Below are 23,222 nucleotides of genomic sequence, written 5' to 3' on the forward strand. Positions count from 1 at the left end.
CATTCCGTGCATCAAAAAGACAGAGCAAGAATATTAAAATTCACCACTTTAATGCATGTGGCCTCAAATATATGAAAAAACGAAAATTAAACTTTTTTTTTGGAAAAATATCAAAATTCATTTGTTTTCATTATACAGCAATTCCATTTGAAAAGAGCCAAAAAAGTTCCGATCGGGCTTTTTCTGGGGTTCCTTGGCCAAAATAATTAGACCCGTATTTTTGTTTGGCCATTAGGTGACCTACATCGTTTTCGTCATTTTCGCAAAAACCACTTTTTCTAAAATCATTCTCGCGCCATTTCATCCGATTTTAGCTGTCTTAGATGCAAAGAAAGGTGATGAGTTTGGCTATTTGGGAAAAATAGTAAAGTCCAAAAATCTAGCTTAACTATTGAAAAGTCGTATGAAAACTTAAAATGGCGTTTTGACCGTGTCTGGACCAAAGAGCCTATGTCTGAAAATATTTTTATCGGATTCCTCGGAAAATTTCACATAACATATCAAAATTGGCGATGTCGAACCGTACGTTTTGGAGATACGATTTTTGAAAATAAAAACTGCGTATTTCGACGCGCCACGCGCAAAAACGGGAAAATGACGAAATCGGCAAAAAATCAACTTTTTTCACTAAAACTGCGATAACTTTAAAATTTCAGCGATGACCTATAGATGTTTGGGTATCAAAATTTTTGTAATTGAAAGACGCAACTTTTGGTACCATAACATCTATAGGTCATCGCTGAAATTTTAAAGTTATCGCAGTTTTAGTGAAAAAAGTTGATTTTTTGCCGATTTCGTCATTTTCCTGTTTTTGCGTGTGGCGCGTCGAAAAACGCAGTTTTTATTTTCAAAAAATCGTATCTCCAAAACGTACGGTTCGACATCGCCAATTTTTTGATATGGTATGTGAAATTTTCCGAGGAATCCGATAAAAATATTTTCAGACATAGGCTCTTTGGTCCGGACACGGTCAAAACGCCATTTTAAGTTTTCATACGACTTTTCAATAGTTAAGCTAGATTTTGGAACTTTTACTATTTTTCCCAAATAGCCAAACTCATCACCTTTCTTTGTGTCTAAGACAGCTAAAATCGGATGAAATGGCGCGGAGATATGATTTTTCGAAAAAAGTGATTTTTGCGAAAAATGACGAAAATTGCCATTTTTCGAACCACCCTAGCACGATGTAGGTCACCCTAATGGCCAAACAAAAAAATACGGGTCTAATTATTTTGGCCAAGGAACCCCTAGAAAAATTTTGAGCCCGATCGGAGAACTTTTTTTTCGGTTTAGGCTCTTTTCAAATGGAATTGCTGTATACTAAGTACAAACAACACAAAAAAGTCACAAAAAAGCAAAAAAATATTTTTGGCCGCTCGCTTATATGGAAATACCCCATAGTGCACGGTGAGTACACTTGTCTATTCTGTTTACGTTTGGAATCCTCAACGTTGTTGTACTTTCTCGGTACTGTCCTACTGGGACGTTTTGCTGCTGTTGAAGTTTGCTGCTGAACAATTTGGACGATCACAAACACATACGGCCGACTGCTGTGTGATTGGCGACGGTTTCGAGTACGAGCGGTACCTGTGCTGTACTAGAGGACTGAGGTGTTTGGACAGGTGTTTTGTTTACCGGGGCGCGTATTTTTATACGGTTGGTTTACAAGGCCTGTACTGCCAGGCTCACAGGGTGAGTACTCGGCACGAATTCTTGCTCGACGGTGTATTGCAACCCTTTTGCTTTCTCGGATTGCTCCGGTGGACAACTCGCTGCTCTCGACGAGTAACACTGCCGCGCTGGTGACGTCACTGGCCTGCTCACTGCTGGAAGGACGGAAAGTTGCTGTTTGTTCCTGTTGGGCGTAAAACATACAAGGCCTAGTTTTACAGGCTCACAGGTGAGCCTCTTTCCATTCCGTTAAGCGCGTTGTTTGTGGTGCTTCGCTTGTGTACCTTTCCCACAGTGTGCCATCTGCGTCATCATGTCGACTAGGGCCAAGCTGGTCAAGAAGCGGGACCTGATCATCGCGCACCTGACTCAAACGAAGAGTTTCCTCAAGGGCTACGATGTGGCGACGCAACGGCATCTAGTGTCTGTACGGATGGAAAAGCTCGAAGGAAAATGGGAGGAGTTTGAAGCGTTGCAGCTGGAGATCGAGGAGCTCGAGGACAAGGACTACAAGGCAGGCGTCACTGCCGACGCATCCAAGGAAGAAGTGGAGAAACGAGTGAAGCAGTTGGAGGAGAAGGAGCAGCAGCGAGAGGACATGATGAGGAGGTTGGAGGAACTGTATTACGAGGTAAGGGCAGGGTTGCTAGCTAGGATGCCAAAGGTGGTTGCGCCTTCTTCTGGTTCTAACGATGGGACACCAAAAGTGCATGCTGGCGTTCATCTGCCCAAGATTGAATTGCCAAATTTTAACGGGGATTACGATTGCCTTTCCATGACACCTTCAAGTCTTCGATCCATGACAACCCGGATTTAAAGACCATTCAAAAGTTCCACTATTTGCGGTCATGCGTGGTTGAAGAGGCTGAGAGAAAAATCGAGAATCTCCAGTTGAGCGCGATCAACTATGAGATTGCGTGGGATACTCTTGTCAAACGGTTCTCCAACAAGTATCTCAATAAGAAACGGCATGTCAACGCGTTGTTGCACTTTCCGCGCGAGGAGAAGTTGACGGCGAGTGGGATTCATGAAGTGATCGACTGTTTCGACCGGTGTACGAAGATCTTGGATCAGTTGGGTGAAGCGTGGCTGGGGAGTTTTGTTGACGCAGCTGTTGGTGTCGAAGATGGACGATGCATCGCAGAAGAGCTGGGAGGAAGCGGCGCTGAAACTAGCGGACCCGACGTTCGGGGATGTGATTCAGTTTTTGAAGAATCAGACGAGGGTTCTCTAAAAAATGGATCACATCCACGAACGTCGGGTCCGCTAGTTTCAGCGCCGCTTCCTCCCAGCTCTTCTGCAATGCATAGTCCATCTTCGACACCAACAGCTGCGTCAACAAAACTCCCCAGCCCGACGAAACCACACTCAAGATAGAAAATTATAGCAAGATAAAAATTTATGCTACACGGCAGAGTGACAACTAAACTTGCTATCGCGACCGAACAACAACTTTCCAAAAGACTCTATATTTTTAGGATTTTTTGATGAAAAGTTGTTAGCTGCAAAAAAGAACCGTTTTTGCTCGGTCAGCTCAAAGGGGAAACATAAGCCGTCTGCGCAAAAAGGTCCTTTTCGGAAGCTAATAACTTTCAGCAAAACATCCTAAAAGTATGGAGTCTTCTGAAAAATTGTTATTAATTTAGTAAAGGTTCTACATCTACATTGATAAAGAATTGACGACTATTGCACCCTCCCCAGGTAAAAAAACTGAAACAGTTGCTTTTCTCCATACATTTTGACGATTTTTCCCATACACTCAACCCCCGGTGGTTGGTCACTTTTTCGTTTGACACCGAGGGGGTGGCTAACTTCCGCCTTGGTCCAGCGTTGAAATTCCTTTTTCAAAACCATTCACCTTGACCTTTTATTGCTTTAACGCGCCTTAGCTCGCCTTTTCTGTTGCCTTTTCTTGCGTTCGCACTTCAGACTGCTCGATTTTTTTTGACAACGAGAACTGTCAAGAGCAAATGACAGATCTCGTTGTCAAATCAGTCGAGCAGTTTGTTTTGAACTTTTCATTTTTTTTCACGTTCACATTTGTTGGACAAAGGAACCTGTGCCGCGGAGAAAACGGTATTACGCGGCTACCGGTGGCCAAGCCGGAGAAGCATCTGATAATACCGGCTTTGTTGGTACGACGACGGCGAGAACTTTCCGGTAGGGAATTTACCGGCTTTGTGGGTTGAGAGTTTTGACTGACTACTTGTTTTTTTTTCTCTTTTAAGAGAACTGCTCGCTGGTTCGGGTGGCAGCATCTTAGTCTCCCACCAGGGCCACCCTGAATTTGCCCGCGGCCATGCAAGTTTCGCTTACGAGTTACAACTAAAACCGTCGTTGATTTAGCAAGTGACGGTTGTCCAACTGCACTAAAGTCTACACAGCTCATGCCACAAAACTGCGACCTTCACCAGCAACAACACCATCATCTACGGCGGCACCAGCCGAAGCTAACCCAAGGGCCGAGCTGAACATTTTTCCGGCGGAAACACAAAAACGGCCACGTTGCCGCTTAACCGCACGACTACCATTTTCGTTTACTGCCATCAAAGTTCCCGTTCGATTATCTCGACCAGGACAAGTGAGAATCCATGAAAATCGTGCAAAATGGCCGCCACTAGAAAGGACATCGAAAAGGTCGCGACCCTTCACCGGAACCGCGTCACGCTGACCTTGCGCAATGTCCGCAGCCTGGAGAAGGTGTGCGCTGACCTGATCAGCGGCGCCAAGAAGCAGAAGCTGCACGTTAAGGGCTCGGTTCGCATGCCGACCAAGATCCTGCGTATTACGACCCGCCTTGCGGTGATGGTTCCAAAAAGATCGCTTCCAGATGCGCCTGCACAAGCGTATCATCGATCTGCACTCGCCGTCCGAGATCGTCAAGCAGATAACCTCGATCAACATCAAGCCCGGTGTAGAGGTCAAGGTCACCATCGCCGACCCTTAAGCTGGATAGTTCCACCACAATCCGGAATGTGAAGCAGATTTCCGGTGATGGCCGGCGGTAGAGAGCGTAAAAGGTCCAACGCGGATATTTGAGGCCTTTGCTGCTCCGGCTGGGCGTTTGCAAACACCAACACGCAAATAAACTTTTTATATTAAAAGCTTTCACAAAACAAAACACAAAATAAATTCCTTCAGTGAAGCCCAGAAGGTACAAATCGCTCAAAAGACCGGATACGTCTTCAGATTGGATTACTTCAAGGAGTCTGCGATCAGCAGAGAAGTGAGTCAGACGTGCGTCCCTCACAAACCAAAAAAGTGCTTAAAAAGTGCAAAAATGCCTCACGGCAAGAAAAAGAGGCGGTCCTCACCAGCAGGATCGGCAGATTTGAAGAAGCTAAAGAATGCCGAAGCGCTACCTGCAAAGCCAGGCAGTTTGAGCAAGGACGCTCGAATTTCGTCTGGAAACCAGTTCGCTACCCTCCCTGTGGACGTGAGCGAGAAGGAAGAATTTGAACGACGGGAAAAGTTGCCTCCCATTTTTGTGAAAACATCGTCATCGGATTCGGTGCGAAAGTGGCTGACCGGGTTTATCAAATCTGGTGCTTTACGAGCTTACATTCGCGTGTGTGCTGATGGACTCAAAATTCTGCTACCTACCAGAAAGTATTACAACTACGTTCGGGATTTCCTGAACAACACCAAGATTGAATGCTACAGCCATGACGATCCAGGTAAACGCCCCATGAAACAGGTCCTCCGTGGCCTGTACGACATGGATGTGAGTGTGCTGAAAGAAGAGCTCAAAACTCTTAAGTTGAACGTGATCGAAGTCTTCAAGATGACGAGACACAACAAGGACATCAAGTATCGTGATCAACTGTACCTGGTTCATCTCGAGAAAGGATCGACAACGCCGTCTGAGCTGAAAGCAGTTCGGGCAATTTTCAACATCATCGTGACTTGGGAACGTTATCGTCCAGTGCACCGTGACGTGACGCAGTGTTCGAACTGCTTGCAGTTTGGACATGGTGGAAGGAACTGTTTCATCAAGAGTCGTTGTGCAACCTGCGGAGGTGAGCACAAAACTCAAGCTTGCGAAACAATCAACGAGAACATTGAAGCCAAATGCTTCAATTGCGGCGGCGACCATTCTACCAAGAATCGGAGCTGCCCAAAACGAGCTGAGTTTGTAAAAATTCGGCAGCAAGCGACGACGAGGCACCAACCAAATCGTCGCAAAACACCACCAACTTTCACGGACGTGGATTTTCCTGCTTTGGCGTCACCTGGTGCGGGATCTGTTCGAGTGGTTCCAAATCTGCAGCCATTGCCGTTGTATCAGCGGCAAAAAGTTGCAGAGAATACAACACCTCCTGGTTTCAGTCAGCAAACGAAGGAAAACCAACCAGCATCAACGGATGATGGCAGTAGTGACCTGTTTTCACCACAAGAACTTCTGAACATTTTCATCGAGATGACAACAACACTGCGTGGTTGCAAAACTCGTGCGGAACAAGTAAGAACGCTTGGAGGATTTATCTTAAAATACAGTTCGTAGTTTACTCGTTCTAATGATTTTGAATATTTCAATGAATTTACTTTTTTAGTTTTTGTTAGGATTAGTTGCTAAAGCGTTTTTTTTTTTTTACCCAAATGCATTCGATTTAATGCAAAAATGTAAAACAATTTGAAGTAAATAAATGAATGTGAACAGTTAATAAGAAAACGAAAAATATAACAAAGATGAAGAGCATGTAGCCATACCACTTAGAATGTAAATGAAATGTAATTATTATAAGAAAGTTCAATAAAGACATATTTAATTTCAAAAAAAAAAAGATTGGATTACTTCAATGTCATTGCTATTCAACTTCTCCATGTGAGTCCACCAAGTGCATAGAAAGAAAAGTGTTGCATGTCGATGATTTTATATTGCATGACTTTATTTTCTACTTTTACTGAATAAAAAAAGTGCGGGAAAAGTGTAAGAGGTCTTTCCATACAATTATAAGTATTATTAGTATCGTTTTTTGTAAACCCTATTAAATCCTATTAAAATCTCGCCGTGTCGAGTTCGTTGATGTACTTTTTGAAACTGATGTCATATGCGGATCTGAGTTGAGTTGAGTCGTTCAGTGCAGATCAGGTTCCCGTACTCTGCGCCTTGTAGTTAATGAACCATTTCGAACATTTACTCAGCTCCAACCATTTTTTCGTTCAGCTGCTTTCTTGGATCAAACTGCCAGACAATACTGGCACACGTGATGTACGTTCTTTAACGGCTCCGCTTCAACCTGGACTAAAACATGTATCCTGGTGACAATCTGTGATGCTCTCCTAGTCTGGCGGTCATCAGATCATCGAAGGTCGACGACCGCAATTCAAATTCTACGCAGGTACCTTGTTCCGCATCGACCGCGAACCCTTTTCGCCATCCCCCGCGGCGGACGCTTCGTATGTAGGATCGTCGTGTTTGTCGCGCTGCCCCGCTTGCCGTTGGCCGACGGCGACTGCATCGGATCGTCCGCGCCTCCTTCGGCGGCTTTGCATGCCCAGTTGACTACTTGGCCTGCTCCTCGTTCAGGTACAGGCCGGAGGCGGTCACCTCGATGGTGCCCTTGCCGATCCGGACCACGTACAATACTTCGTTGATGGTTTCGTTCCGCTTGACCTCGTCGACGAAACCGGCCTCGTAGGTGTCGCCTCCGGTGAACGCGTGCACGGTGTGGCCGACGATCGGGAGCGTGTCCTTGTCGCCGATCAAGATCACGATCGGCCTTCGAGGCACCGTCCTCGAACAGCATCATGAACTTGTTGTCTCCTTGTGACCTTGCCTGCATAGTACTTTCGGTCGGACCACCGCGCCATACAGCACAACCAATCGTCCTGGTTCACTGGCGGTTCCGGCTCGGCAGGTACGGGTGTTTCCGGTTTCTGCTTCTTGGCGCTCTTCGGGGAGGCTTGCTTCGACTTCGGACTCGGTGCGGGTTCGCTTCTTTCCTCGACCACTTTTCGGTGGTTGTTTTGGGCGTCTTCGCGTTGGAACTGCTTTGGTCCAGTTCCGCGTCCGATAGCTCATCATCCATGCTTGATCTTGGTGAATTCCTCGATCATCAACTTGGCCCCTCGGACGGTGTGCTGAACCTTGAATAGTGGTGCCTTCGACTGACTGATGACTGTCCCCGAACCTTCCGTTGCGCTTGAGTGTGAATCAGCAGCCGGTCTCGCCGAAGGCAGCTGGAACGGGCCAAGACTTCCCACGCTACCGTTGGAGGACTGCTTTGACGAGTCAATTCCTGTCAGATCTTGGGTGGACTCGGCCAAACCGGGCGCTGCCAGCTTGATCACCTTCTCCACCGACAAGAACTGCAACTCCGTTCCGTCGAACCATACGCTGACCTCGTACAGCGCATCCTCGGAAGTCAGTGCCTGGGTAAGGTCAAGCTTGTTGGCGGCGGTGGTTGTCGTTGTGGTCGAGGCTGCAGTGGTCGTCAAATTTGCTGGCGTCTGCACGGCAGATTTACCGTCTAGCTCGGATCCTGACGTGGAGGAGATTCCGTTGAATTTGCGGGCATTGCTGGCGTACAGGTTGGTCTCCTCTGCGAGAGAATAATATTCATTAAATAACACTTCCCTGCAAGGCGTCATCCATAAAGTATGTCACGCTAAATCGGGCGATTTTTAACCCCCCCTCCCCCCCATGTCACACTTTGTCACGCTTCATATTACCCCCCCCCCCCCTATAAAAGTACGTCACATAACAGAACCCCCCCATCTCCCCCAGCCAATAGAAAAATCTTATTTAAAAAAACGAAGTTATCTTATTTCAAGTTGTTTTTATTTCATTGTTATAACAATATAATATCATCGTTTCAGCAGTCAACGCAAATCAATCTAGCAATGCTGATCTTCACCCCAAGGATTTAGCAGATGTTTTTCGATATCAATTATGGGATGTGAATCGTTTAAGTTCTCAACACCTTCTGCCCAATCCATGGGGATACCAGTGAGATCAACTGTATCACTATCCAGCCAGTCAAGATCACCGCCGTCCGCTGTCGCCACTAATAGCTCATTTCGTCGTCTGGTCACGACACGCTTGGAACGAATCTTCTTCGTCGCTGCCGTAACTTTGTGCTCTTTTTTATGCTCCTTAAGCATAACTAGAGACGCATGGTACAGTCCACAGGTCGTACAGATCCGATCGTTGACCAGATTGGTCTGAGAAGGGCAAAACAGATCATACGGGATTTTCTTGAACCCAAGATAAGATTTTGGTAGGATCTTCGAAACGTCGAGTGAAATGGCGACAAACAAAGATGGAAAGTGTTGGTGGTCATCCTTTCCTGCCGCTTTTAGTCCATCGGACGAGTGGATAAGCGGAATTGGTGGAGGAAGAAACCGTCCAGGAAGTACCGTCGACAAAGAGCTTCGCAGTGGCGAACAGCAGGATCTGAAATGAAATGCAAAAAAATGTTTTAATTATTATTGTTTTAAATTAATATATGATAAATTTACCTATTATCACACTTCACAATCTGGAGCATGTATTGGCTGGTTCGAACGTGGTTCGAAAACCAGCATTGGTCACGACACTCCAACGATTCGGGGTCAACTTCTGACGCTTCTGGCTCAATAAATTCAGCAACCGTCGGATATCCATCAATGATCAGCCCACCCCAAACCTCCGCAAGCGTTTTTCCAGCGAACTTGAAATTCTGCCGCTCCAAATGTTCATCTGTGGTCCGCATTTGTGAGTCTAGATGTGATCCATAATGATCATGAGGAAGGATTAGACCTGCTAGCTCTCGGCTTAACGGGGACATCCGTCTTTCGACCCGGTTGAAGGCACTTCTTCCCGGCGCGTTAGTCGCGATGAAAATGGCATCAAGGTTATGTTCAAGAAAGTGGTGGATGGCGACCTGAATAACCTTGCGATAGCGCGGGTTTTCGTCAGGCCCACCATCCACCACAATCACAACCACGGGTTTGATGATCCCATCATGACGCAAGATCGGCGCAAATTCTTCCAGCTCGGTCAATCGTTTGAAACCCAGTGCATGAGAATACGCGGTTGACGACGAGTGCTTTCCGGAGCGGATTCCAACGTATGTCGGACCGGAATACCCAACAGCCTCCGGCTTTCCCAATCCATTTTTCTTGATAATTATTCCAGCGGTGACTGATGGGATAAGCTTGTGTCGCTGTGCGACGACCCAGTTGTGGTCTGGAAGTTTAACTCGGTATTCGATGTGCATCAAGAATGGGGACTGTTTGTTTGCGGCTGTTAAACCGATTACAACTCGCGCTTTGTCGTCCTGGCTTAGAAATGCAACCTCTTCCGGTCCTAGCAGTGAAGAGAGCTCTTCCAGAGACCGAATTGTAGACGTGCAAAATCGACCATCTGAATGATCATGGTGCTTGGTGTTAGTGGCTTTTTGCAGTTTGACCGGAACTGGATTGACGTGACGTCCCCCTTCCGCAGTGTTCGATCTACGTGGCAGCAATCGTAAGTAGGTTGCAGATCTACTCAGCTTGAAACCTTGGTGGAACAGCGCATCTTTGAGTTCGTCCAATGTATGAATACTTCGAATCGCTTCAAACTGTCGCTTGTCCTGAGTCGCCGAACCGTAGATCGCGATATCACAGATGGCCTTCAATAAATCTGTTTGCTGCTCTTCCAGGCGTGGACGGCCGATGTTTGATCTTACTGACAGGAACTTGGCTGAGAATATAAACATATTTTATTTTAGAGGTGTAAAAACCCAGCTTTTTTAACTTACCTGCTTCAATCCCGCAGATTCGCGCTCTTTCATCCGCAGCACTTGGGCTGTAACCTCGTTCAGCTCTTCCGAGATTTTCTGCTGGACTGGCGCAGGTCGCTTCAAACAGCTCGCGGAACTTGGCTGCGCTATTTTTGCTTCGCCTTTTTGGCTCGACTGTCCGGACCCCGATGCTCCATGTTCCGATGGAGACGCCCTCGACTGCGATACCGCAGGAGTTGGGCTAGCAGCGCTTGCAGCCTTCCCCCAGAACTTCATTAAAGCTCCCTGCCGTCCAAGCGCCAGCGCTTCGAGCTGCTGAATTTTTAACCTTACGAGTTCCGGAAGTTTGTCCTTCGGTTCAGATGTGTTGAGCTGGTTCCAAAAGAGGATCGCCTCTGCTTGGCATGCAGATTTCTTCTTCTCGGGATACGCTTTGACGAAAGCCTTGAAAAGGTCACCAAACATTTCGTTGTGGTCCATTTTTAAGTCGTTCTTTGCACTTGGTTTAAAAAAAACTTCCGCTCAATTTGCGCCGCACACGTCAAAAGAACAGTTGAAAATTTAAAATTGTAGCTGTCAACTGAGTACACTCTCAATGAAGCATACTAATAATCTGACGAAACTCATGAAAATTCAAAAATTCTATAATCGTGTGTATTGATTTCACACGCTTAAACCGTGTACTTAGAATCAAGTTTGCACAAACCTATTTTTGAGTTGGCTACGGATGCGTTTTAGAATTGCTTTCTATTTCAAGCTTTTGGCATTGCGGTTGGTTGTTTAGGACAAATTAAAAGAAAAATAAATCTAACGGTACGTCACGCTGATCTGAACCCCCTCCCCCTTGTCACACTTTGTCACGCTTCGCCAAACCCCCTCCCCCCCTAAGAGCGTGACGTACTTTATGGATGACGCCCAAGCCAATCTCCTACCCGGTGCAACAAACCTGTACACGAATCGACCTCCGATGATTTCAGACTGCTTTCTTCTTTCACCGACGAGGCAACAGATTCCTTGCTTGTTTCGGGAGCATCCTTCTTGGGCTCCGGCTCCTTCGCTGCAACAGCCGGCTGCTGAATTGTCCGCCACGATGACGCCGTGCTCCTCCTCGTCCTCCTGTGGCTGTTGTCTACCGAGGGTCGCGTAATCTTGCTCACGCTCTCCGAGCTGATTTCGAACTGCTTCTGGATCGGGGTCGGATTGTACACGTTGCTCGAGCTGACGGCCGCGTTCGGTGTGCTGCTTCCGTTCGAGATCAAATCCAACCGCTGCTTTAACCGGTCGGCCATTCTGACACTCGATGCTGTCGTTCAGCACCTTGGACTCATCGGCGGCCGGCGCCGGCGGCGCTTCCTCAACGTCCGTATACAGAAACACGCCAAAATCACCGAACTGTCACTTTTTACACGGCGCTCACGCACACTATCAAAACAAACGTTTGGTGATGTGTGTGAACTCCGTGTAAAATGGTTGTCAAACTAAAAAGTGACCCCGTTCGCTTGACAACAGTTAGTGTCAAATCATCGGGGTTTGAGTGTACAAACTTCAAGCGATTGGAGGGAGGGGTTCCCGTGGTCAGAATGAGCTCAAATTTGGAATTTAGCTTAGTGATGGGTCAATCTATGATTTACCGGATTTGGACCACCCTAATGGATATATTTGTTGAATGTTATTCCATTAATTTCAGTTTTATTAACAGAAATATATTAACTGTTTTTTTATGTTTTAGGAAAACATCGATACATTAGGATTGGAGATTGATAGACTTACACGCCAGCTAAGTAGTCTCAAAAAAGAAAAAAGATGATAATGATTGATGATAAATAAACTATATTATATTTCAATACGTTTTTCCCCTCATGGTGATGACTTCTATTCTTGGCATGTTCGAAGAAAGATGATTTTTTGTAGAGGTGGGCAAAAAAAGAGCGAGCCGCTCAAAGAGCCAGTTCATTAAAAAGAGCGAACGAACCATAGCTCACAAAAAAGAACCGTGATTCTTTTTAAACTTCGGTCTTCTGAAAGAACCATTCTAAGATGGAATTATTTTTAATCTTGTTATAAATAATTGTTGAATTTCGAACAAATTGCATCATAAAATTTGTTTTTGGCATTGAAAATGCAATTCTAAATTGAAAAATAATTGCTTATAAACATTAATCCCAAAATAGCATTGCTGCCAAACACCACTTATAAGTTTAAAACTCATTTTCAGTTTCCTACTTTTCTTTGAAATTCAAAAAGTAAATGATTTTGTAAACAAAATGAAAAAACTTTTCTTTATATTGGCTAGTATGGAGATCGGAAGGAAATGGGTCAAGAATCAGCTTTACGAACAGCAGAACAAAGGAGAGGGAGCGTTTTCTTGGGGCTTTTCTTCACCCTCTCTGGCTTGCTTTCGCTGCCGCTGCTGCCCATTTGAAATTTTTCTTGACCAAATCCTTCCGCAGTACATACACCGCTTATAACTGATCGTACATTAAAGTATTTTCCGAATACAAATTTGAGCATTTAAAATTGCATAGCTTGTAAAATATTACCAAAAATCTACTAAATATCTGAGAGATTATGGAAAAAATAATTCTCTTGCCTGATTAAACTTCAGCGTTTATAGACTTCATCGATTAAATCAGAATCTAGAAAAGAGTTCGCAGAATATTTTCTCCAAATAAAATATCAGCCTAAGTTCAATTTTAGACAAAATAAACGCAATGATTTATAAAAGTCCAATGTGATGTAACTTTAAAAATCACACCATTCTTAAAAATAACCTTTTTATCAAAATTTTGAAAAAGAGCGAAAGAGCCGTTCAAAAGAGCGGCTCTTTTTCATGAGCGAACGAAAATAAGCGGCTCCTAAAAAAGAGCGGTTTTGCCTAGGGGCTAGACAGAGTAAAAGTTTTTACCATCCGTTGATATATTGACGTTGTTATCGATATACTAGTTAATACTTTGACGAAAAATTCGTTCGAACGTTCCCACCATATATATCGATCGTGTTTGACAGATGATTAAAAAATCAAAAAAAAAAAAAAAAAAACATTTTTGCAACGATGAAAGAAACCGGCACCTTTTCGGTGAAACGGGAGAAAAATTGTTGGACATGGAAATCCGTTCCGAGGGCATGTGAACCTGCTGGCGATGGGTACCGGTCTACAGCATTGGAATAAGAGAAATTCGAGCAGCTCAGCAGCTTTTTCCAGTGTTGATTGTAGAAGGAAGAATGGAAAAGATTGTCCGGAAGACATTCCGCTGGTGGGGTATTTGTTACGGGTGCGACCAGCAAGTACGCGGAAAGAACGCCGATGGAACCTAGAGGGACAGCTTAGTTTTATGGCAAAGCACTGTTGTCTAGGAACGGAACCAGTTCAGGAACGGAGGCCGTGCATCAGCTATCGAGGTGGCCATCTTTATGAAAGCTTTCCCCCTTCCAGCCTGATTAAGGTTGGTAGCGGGAAGTAAAACAAAAAAGGAAATAGCATTTTATTCACAAAAAACTAATAACTGAAGAAATATAACACTTTATGAGATCATTGCTGAATTTAGTTTTTACAGAGGCGATACCGAAGACGACCGAAGGGGGTTGACAACATCCGGGGTCGGTTGAGGTGCGGCGGCACTTGTGCTTCCTATTCCAACTTCTTATAATCGTTTGCAGGTATTTTTTTCTCCTGCTCCTCTCCCCGACGAACTGTTTCCGGATGCAATGGTCAGGGTTTGCCACATCTTCCGGCCAACGTTCGCCGTTGAAACGAAAAGCTCTCCTTCGGCGGGGTTATGTGCAAGTGCGTGAGATTTCTTTGCTGGCCGTCAGAATCACGATTTGCTCGGAAGAAACCGCTTCCTCCAAATAATAATCATCGTCCTCTATCGTAACCAGCATCGTCGGGGCACTGGACAGCCAGCCTAGCCTTTTTCAAGACCCCTGCAGGGGGAAAATAAGAAAAACCAGTATTAACCAGTAACAAATGGCAAGCAATTTGCTAAGTTTTGATTTCAATTTCCAGCGGCCTTCAGTCGCTCATCCAGCCTGTTTTTCGGCCCCTTCTTGCAATAATCACAAACGCGCAGGATAACCTACTTACCATCTTTTCAGATTCAGCAAATTCGAATCAAATTTTCTTCAAAAACCGAGCACTTCGAAAACGAACCTTCATCGACCGAACGCAACCAAAGCAATGAAAAAATGGCGTCCAACACGATTTTTTTTTCTAACACGTTCAATGAGGTAGGGTGGGAAACCAAGGTTAGTTAAAACTGAGGTTAAAACGGTGAAAATTAAAAGGTGGGGTTTCGTCAATATATTGACGAAAAGTAAATAAACTGACCAACTATTTTAATGTACTGATAACGTGTTAACCGATCTGACCACCCCCTAGGGTTTTGCCCACCTCCAATTTTTTGTTTCATTGCCGGATGAATCCATAGTAACTTTTAAAGAGGGTGAAACCCTAGACGTAAACTTACAGTCTATCTCTCTTCCCGGGCAGACGGTAATAACAAAATTAATAATATTTCAATAACAAATCCTGTTAAAATAACAAAAAGTGTTATTATTTTATCCTGAACTTCAACTTCAAGAAAAAAAATAATAACAGTTTTTGATAAAATAACAAGATTTGGTATTGAAGTGATATTATATACACTAGCGTGCACAGGGCGGGGCAGCATGGGGCAACTGCCCCACCATCCTCAGAAATTTGTTCTATACTAGGCTTTTACACAGATTCTGTGTATTACCGGTTTTGGGCAATCTGTGTCAAATTTTACACAGATCTGTGTTATGTGGATTTTGCGTGTACATTTGGGCAGGGGTGTCCACAAATGACGTATTTTTCAAAACGTCCATATTATTGCCCCATCTTCCTCAAAGAGCTGGGCACGCTAGTGATTATACACGCTTACCAAATAAAACCAAAAAAATGGTAATTATCAAGATTTTTCGAGTTCAACTCGGATAACACTTTTTGCCTTCCTCACCTTACTGAGGAAAGGCTATAAAATCACTCGAAAACTGAACTTCTCAATTAGACCTCCTAGACCCACCTTCATGTATACCTATCGACTCAGAATCGAATTCTGAGCAAATGTCTGTGTGTGTGTGTGTGTGTGTGTGTGTGTGTGTGTGTGTGTGTGTGTGTGTGTGTGTGTGTGTGTGTGTGTGTGTGTGTGTGTGTGTGTAGGGATGTGGGTCTGTGCACCAAAAAATATGCACTCGATTATCTCAGCACTGGCTTAACCGATTTGGACCGTTTTGGTCTCATTCGATTCGTCTTGGGGTCCCATAAGTCCCTATTGAAGATTATGAAGTTTAGTAAAGTACTTCAAAAGTTATGCTAAAAAAACAATTTTGACTAAAGTCCGAAAGATTGTAAAAAGGGTGGTTTTTGTAAGAAACCCCAGCATGCTACACATTTTTAGAAAGGTATTTAAAAGACCTTTCCAACGCGACCAATACATTGAAGATCTGACAACCCTATCAAAAGTTATTAGCAATTAAGTGTTATTTATGCACTTTTTGGAAGCCGGATCTCAGATATCACGATGAAAACGTTGTCCGGATATATCATGCAACCCGTCGTTGAACAGGTAATCAAAAGACCTTTCCAACGCGTCCAAAACATTGAAGATCTGACAACCCTATCAAAATTTATGAGCACTTAAGAGTTATTTATACACTTTTTGGAGGCTAGTTCTCAGATATTTAGATGAAAACGTATTCCAAATATATCATGCGACCTATCTTTGGATAGGTAATTTAAAGACCTTCCCACGAGCGTGTCTATTATGGATAGCATTACCCTTTGAATGAGAGGAAGGCACCAACCACCTAAGGGTGGATTAAGTAACGTTTTTTTGGTAAAATGGGTCGAACTGGCAAATCATGATTTTCATGATTTGCCGAGTTCGAGCGTGGAGAAATATTTCACTGGAACAAATCTGTTCGGATGTTGCCTATATTCGGACGCTTTCTGGTTTTTCTTGAGGGATTGGAATTGAAATAATTTTAATTAGAAACTAAAATAAAACCACAACGGCATACACGCAGATAAATGTTTTGTAGAATCAGCCTGTACGAGGTTTGAATCAACAAAATTTTTGTTGAATATAGTCAACAAAAAATTGCGTTGAAACAAACCTTGATTTTCTCAATTCCACAAAATTCTTTTGTTGTTTTGAAAAAGCTGCTTTGACGTTTAGCGTTGATTCAACAAAAATCATGATTTTCAAATCAACAAAACGTTTTGTTGATTCAAATATGCCTTATTTTTCTGCGTGTAGTTATTTATTAATATGTAAAATAGTACAGCAATAAAAACAATAACATTTTTTTTCTTTAAATGGTGCTTCGAGAAAATTTAGGTCGCTTCAAATGTCCCCGGCATCGGAAAAGTTCGCGCAGTCAAGCCGTGAAGTCTCCCAGCAATCCTTCAAGTTCCTTCCCACGCAGGTGTCGGAGCGAGTTCCCTCGGCCAGTACTTGCTCGAGACGGTTCGAGCATTCGATCAGCTCGCGATCCGTTAGGACCTGGTTCACGATGACGGTGCGGCTCATTCCGTTGAATGTGTCCAGCTTGCCGCTGAACTGTGAGGGGTTGAAAATGTTTGGTTTTGTTTTGTGAAAGTTTATGATGGCGACTCACCCCAAAGCACGCTCCCGCCGGTCGCTTCAGATCGTTGTAGGTGGGCTGCGGTTGTCCTGCGGACTGGTGAACCGGCTCGTGCTCGATGCCGTAGACTCCGGTAAACGAATCGGCTATTTTGTTCACCGTTTGCAGCTGGGCGTGCGCTCCGCCGTTGATCGAATAAACGGTTACGTTGCCGTCGAAGCTGGAACCGGCGATGAGCGCCGGGTTGCGTGGACACCAGGCCACGTCAAAGTTCCACTGGTTGGTGGTCGCGAGCTCGGAGAGGATTTCCCCGTTTTGCTCTTCGGAGTTTTGGTTCCAGCAGTAGATTTTGTTGTCTTTGCCGCAGGAAGCGACCAGGTCGAAATTCTTCGGGCACCAGGTCAAACCGAGGACACCCCGCTGGTGGATGTGGAAGGTTTTGGTGGGGGTGTAGCGGAGATCCCACAGTTGAACGGGGGAGGCTTGATCTGCCTCGCTAGTTACCCACAACTGGGTGGCCACTTCCGGGTGCCACTGGACGGCGCTCGCCAACGGATCCGCGATTGGGTGTCGGTCAGTTGTGCCTTCACTCCTGGGCTCATCGGCGCCGCCGTGATGTTCAGATCCCAGATGAAGATTTCCTACTCCGACGCTCCTGAGGCCAACAGTTTATTCTGGTACGAATTGTAGTCCATAATGCGCACTGCTCCGTTATGTTTGTCCTGCTGGGCCATCAGCGCGTTCTCCCCGCACAACAGCTTCAAAGCGTAAACCTGGATGATGCCACCTTCGCAACCACCGAGGATGACCCCGTTCGGGTTCGTGGCCGTACCAAAATCCAGCAGACTCCACACGACCTCGTGGAACCAATGCGCACTCGTCTGACTTCCCACCAGCTTCAGATGTTTTTTTCCGGGATTCAGGGAATGTCCGAGTTGGCCTAAAAAAAAAAGAAGGTTAGTTCAAGAAAAAGTTTTACCAGTTTGAGGGTGGGCGATTCCAGAATGCGTACTCGGTAGGGACAAAGGATCCATCGCAAATGGTGACAAAAATAATACGAAAGGACGGGCGGTTCAGCGAACCCCGTCGCACACCTGTGATGCGGCGATGTTGTCGTTTCGGCTAGTCCGACCCAAGGCACATCCATGCTGGAATCGAAAAGATCTTTGGGAAGTAAGGTCTTGCAGAGTATTCGTATTTTTTTGAAATATTCTAAAAAGTAAAAAAAGTCAATATTAGTTTAACCCTGGATCGAGGGGCGCGAAACTGGCCTTAATATATTTGCTTTGTCGAAAACATTGATTTGTTTTGCGTCTCCTTCGCACACCCGCCTGTCAAGTTTGTATTGATTTGCTCTTGCTCAAAAATGAGGAGATGCCGGTCATTTGTTATTGTTTTTAATTTATTTTCGCGAATGTTTCCGAAAGGAATTAGTAAATTTCGGTTGCTGGTAGCTACAAAAGGTTTCGAAATGCCGCTCGGTCGGTCTCGAGGCTGACTCAACCCGCATCAACAAGGAGGTCATCGAGAAACTGATCGCTTCCGGCCGCGAGAACCAGTCCTCGATGTCGTCCGGTGGTGCTGTGCCCGTCATTGCCGCCGAGGAGAAGAAAAAGGATTAGAAGATGGAATAGCCCGAATGCGAGGACGACATGGGCTGCGGTTTCTTTGAACAAGGGAATTCCCCGTAGCCACATCGATGGGCGGTTGCACTGTCGTTTTTGCCCCGAAAAAGGTCGATGCTAATAGCAAATAAAAAAAAATAAGTGCAATAATTATTTATTTATTTCGTTTTTTTTTATTCAGCTGCATGTAGGTACTTTTGGCTTTGAGTTGTTGGAATTGAAACAATAAATAAAGAATGATCTGCTTGTGTTTATGCTTCCACAATCAGCACGATCGCAGGTCCGTCGAAGTTTCCGCCGGCACGGCGATCAGCTGGTATAATTACTGTGCGTTGGAACCTAGGTTGGAACTGGATTCGGTTCCTTCGGCAGAGGTTCTCAAGGAGGCTCACCTTGGACGAACTTCTAAACTCGGGTTCCATCTTGGCGACGGTTGCTTTGTTCTTTTCGAAGAACTCCGGTTTGGCAGGTTCTTCCTCCGCTACCTCTGGAGAATGTTCGGCTCGCAACGCAGGTGGGTATTTCTAATCAAATAAATCAGTGGTGGCGGCCACTACAACTTCGGCTGGTGCGTCGCTTGGCGGGGGAGAGTATTGTTGCAAAGCTGCTGCTGCTCATGGATCTGGCGCGATAATACGATGGCCGGATTGGAGTGGGTTTGAGAGACGTGGATTTTGAGTCCGCTCGACGACTATTCCAGCTCAGGGCGGTCGAAGTAGACGGCGACTGGGTGGTAGGACTGCTTGTGATGACAATCTGGCCGACGTTACTGACGAGTTGTGCCGGTCGGATCAGGGTTGGTGAGCGGGTCGGGGTTCGGGTCCCGTTTTTCACAGGTTTGGTGGTGGACTATTCACCAAAAAACTTTGAGTAGGGCTCCACGTTGCTATAGGTAAACTCAGGCTCACGTGTATTTCCTCCGGGGTCAGCTTTGAATCTACCAGCAACTTCTTAATGCTGGCCGCGATGCGCTGCAGTAGACCCGCGCACATCTGCTCCATGATCTGTCGTTGCAACGGCGGGGACACGTTAATCTCATTCATGAAACACTCGATGTTCAGCAGCAGCTTCGTGCTCTGGAATTGAGAGGATAATAGATTCTGATACTAATCCACTGTTGAGGGGCTACCTACCTTTTAGTCTTCTAAAGTACTTTGGCGGCGCGTTGTTAGTCTCGTTCGCCAACCTGGCCAGCATCTTATGCTTGCCCTTGTAGAAGGCCGACGCTGAAACCCCCAGAGCCGAGTTGTCACAATCAACAAATCACTTTTTTTTCTCCGGCACGTAGCATCCGCAGCTGAACCGTAACACGTCCAGTCTTCTGAATCCTCCATCGAGCGAACATCGGTCGGTAATGGTAATCGAATCTGACCAAATCTAATGGCACGAGTTGTCAGCATTTGGACCACCAAGCTGTACACCAGGAGCGGAATTGCTGGAAGTTGTACCCAGTGTCGCAGAAGAACATCGTTCCATTGACACGAGGACACTTTACAGGTGCACGACCATTTTGTTAAAGATCGCGTTGTAGCCGTTCAGGTTCAGGTTCAGGCTTGTACGCCCCGCACCAGATGTGTGTCGTTGAGGCACGACCTGTTCTCCTGACGGCGGATCGATCTTAGGGTGGAATGACATTGTGTTGTCCACCCTCGTATAAATTACTACCTTTTTCGCTTCAAGTTCGCAGTCATCCTCCACCACTTCCGGAATCACCTCGCTTCTTTTTATCAACCGAATCCGTCCACTTGCTTAGTTCCGACGAGTTTTCAGCTGATTGAAAACCGAAACGATGCTTTGGACTTGCCAGCTACAACAGGTTTCCTGAACTCGGTGTCCTTTCCTAACGGATCCAGTGTACGGGCCAGCCATTTTCTTTTTGAAGATAAAAATAAAAATATTCCACCAAACGCAACAACAACAATTACACGAGATGTCAAACTGTCACACGTCATCGGCAAACCAATGTGATGTAAAGAGAGGTGGCGATGTTATGATCGGAAACAAAAGTTAATTCGTTAATTTCTGCAGTTAATTAATTAAATTATTTAATTTTTTACTATTGTCACGCCCTGGGTTTAACCCATAAAAATCCATCCAACGCCTATCCGAAAGCTCTTCTCATTTTTGCCGAAACCTGTCCACCGGTGGAAAGAATTCTCCGAACCCTTTCGCCAACATAGGAAGGCAATCCGTCCACCGGCAGACGGATTCCTCTTGCATCCTTGTCCAGTAATCCATCCACCGGTGAACCGAACTTTTTCACCAACATTGGAAGGCAATCCGTCCACCGGCGGACGGATTCCTCTTGCGTCCTTGTCCAGTAATCCGTCGACCGATGGACCGAACTTTTCCACCAACATTGGATGGCAATCCGTCCACCGGCGGACGGATTCCTCTTGCATCCTTGTGCCGTAATCCGTCCACCGGTGGACCGAACTTTTCCACCAACATTGGATGGCAATCTGTCCACCGGCGGACGGATTCCTCTTGCATTCTTGTGCCGTAATCCGTCCACCGGTGGACCAAACTTTTCCACCAACATTGGATGGCAATCTGTCCACCGGCGGACGGATTCCTCTTGCATCCATCCTTGTGCCGTAATCCGTTCACCGGTGGACCGAACTTTTTCACCAACATTGGAAGGCAAACCGTCCACCGGTGGACGGATTCCTCTTGCAAAACCTTGTGCAGGCAATCCGTCAACCGGCGGACGGATTCCTCTTGCATCCTTGTGCCGCAATCCGTCCACCGGTGGACCGAACTTTTTCGCCAACTTTGGAAGGCTACATTTATACATTTCAAAAACTCTCCTAATAACAAGATTTGTCATTCACAGAAAAAAAGTGTAAAATTACCCGACACAGAAACTTTGTTTTAGACGTAAACTCGCTTCATGTAAATTTGAAATCCGATGTAAATGGTTAAATGCCATTTAAACACCCATCATGTAAAATTAGATTGTACGTAATCGGTAAATCTCGTGTAAATGAATTGTTTTTTTACGAAAACCGACAAATTTGAATGGATGAAAAACATGTAAACTGTGAAAAACATCTAAAAACGTTTCATGTAAATGCTAAAATAATATAAAATCTCAATTGTTTTGCTTGCTTTTGTGATTGACAGCTAGCAAAATCAAAACAATTATGAGCAGCTGCGGGTCAGTTCGGTTGCTCGGAAATGTAAGTTTCTTTCCGGCGGACCACTTTCATGGTAACATTGGCAATCTGTATCGATAGTGGGGACACTTCTGGTCGGTGTTCCGAAACCCGTTCCCATTCCCGATTGCAAGGTGTGGAAACAAGAAACAGCATACGACCAGAAGTCTTGAGGAATTGATTCTGGTTCAGCTTATTTCAAAATGTAAGTTTAAAAATGAAGCCGGGTAAAATAATTTGGAATTTTCACCATTCTATTTCAAAATAGATTCCGGAAGCTGAAATGCACTTGCTTGTGACTTAGCGCCGGGATCCGGGATGTTGCCCGTTAGCTGCTGATCCTGATTTAGTAGCTAAAGTAAGTTGTTTACAACGGGTGTTTACTCCTTGCCGATCGAAAAACGTCCAAATTTATGTGCTGGAAACACTAATATGATTCAGTTTTTGCAGGTGGAAATGGTTTCCGAGGCAAGAGGTTTTTTTTACCTTTTTGCGATGGTTGTTGACGTTGGGGCGCCGGATAACTGGTATTCAGTTGCGCCGTCATACTTGGACTTTCTCAGGTCCTAGCAGTCTTGGTGCATGTTTCCGGCAAGATCGAACACGAGTCCTTGTTGAGCTTCTCGTGGACAATATCCTGGTTACAGTGTTGGAGAAGCAGCTAGTAGGGGCTTGACCAAAACTAGTCTTTGTGCAGCATGTTTAATTGGGGTTTTTTTCTCTTTGGTGGTGTCCTCGCCAACGCGTATCGATTATGCCACGGGACCCTCCAAACAGGTACCCAAGGGTGATTTTCCGATGACGGAACTGCCGTGGAGTTGTAGAAAGGCCTGCACATGCGGTGGGTTTTGTTTTGGTCAGAGTTGCAGAAGTATAGAAATGTTCCAAGAACTTACCAAAGATAGAACTTATGTTGAAGAGGAACGAGGCGAACATACTCAAATTTGCACGCCCAGCTTGTAATTTCTTTTTAATCACTAAAAATTCTTATTTTTTTGGAAATTCTTAGATTCTTATAAAAGAAAAATCGGCAGTAACTAAAAACTACAATCGAAACTGAAGGCAACTTAAAAAAAACGAAAATAAACAAATTTGGCACGTTGCAGGAGATTTAATAAGAAATGGGACACGTTGTGGAAAAATGGGTCACTAAACTTAATTTAAACTCTTTACTTATTCGGTATTCTTCCAGAAACGTGTATCGCACAAGTTTGGTTCATGTCTTGGATAATATGGTTCTCTAACCGGCCACTGTGCGGTGGGTCGAGCGAATATTACACGTTGTTACAGATAACCAAATTTGCAATTTAAGTTAAATACACTTTTGTAATTTTAGTTGAAAAAATTAAATCTTTGAAATTATGAGTCAGAGTAAAGCAAAAATTATTTTAAAAAATATTCTTCTGAAAAAAAAAATTAGAAAGTAAATTCAAAATCGATTCTGCTTG

At 44.9% G+C, this 23,222-nt stretch overlaps 2 protein-coding genes and 1 long non-coding RNA gene across 3 annotated transcripts; 2 read left to right on the forward strand and 1 right to left on the reverse strand.

The window, feature by feature from the left end:
* The first annotated feature begins 1,338 nt into the window (after positions 1-1,338).
* Positions 1,339-6,943, forward strand: LOC119765086. Its single transcript, XM_038248218.1, has 2 exons — positions 1,339-2,302; positions 6,839-6,943. The coding sequence occupies exons 1-2, from the start codon at positions 1,985-1,987 to the stop codon at positions 6,935-6,937; spliced, it is 417 nt and encodes a 138-aa protein (XP_038104146.1). The 5' UTR covers positions 1,339-1,984; the 3' UTR covers positions 6,938-6,943.
* LOC6052191 (40S ribosomal protein S20) lies at positions 4,227-4,658 on the forward strand. The gene is given in 3 exon segments (XM_038248219.1): positions 4,227-4,462; positions 4,465-4,485; positions 4,488-4,658. Coding segments are annotated over 3 exon segments (336 nt in total). The 5' UTR covers positions 4,227-4,278; the 3' UTR covers positions 4,619-4,658.
* An 11,273-nt stretch (positions 6,944-18,216) lies between the features above and the next one.
* Positions 18,217-23,015, reverse strand: LOC119765090. The gene is made up of 3 exons (XR_005276496.1): positions 22,671-23,015; positions 19,750-22,604; positions 18,217-19,692 (listed from the first exon to the last, which is right to left on the reverse strand). It is a non-coding gene; the product is annotated as an uncharacterized LOC119765090 (long non-coding RNA).
* Positions 23,016-23,222: the final 207 nt, after the last annotated feature.

The sequence above is a fragment of the Culex quinquefasciatus genome, chromosome 1 (genome assembly GCF_015732765.1).
Source record: "Culex quinquefasciatus strain JHB chromosome 1, VPISU_Cqui_1.0_pri_paternal, whole genome shotgun sequence".
NCBI classification, from domain to species: domain Eukaryota; kingdom Metazoa; phylum Arthropoda; class Insecta; order Diptera; family Culicidae; genus Culex; species Culex quinquefasciatus.

Coding starts and splice junctions, on each gene's coding strand:
- LOC119765086 (XM_038248218.1), top strand. CDS start 1,985: ATGTCGACTAGGGCCAAGCTGGTCAAGAAGCGGGACCTGATCATCGCG. Junction 2,303..6,838: donor TGGAGGAACTGTATTACGAG/GTAAGGGCAGGG, acceptor TTTTTCGTTCAG/CTGCTTTCTTGGATCAAACT.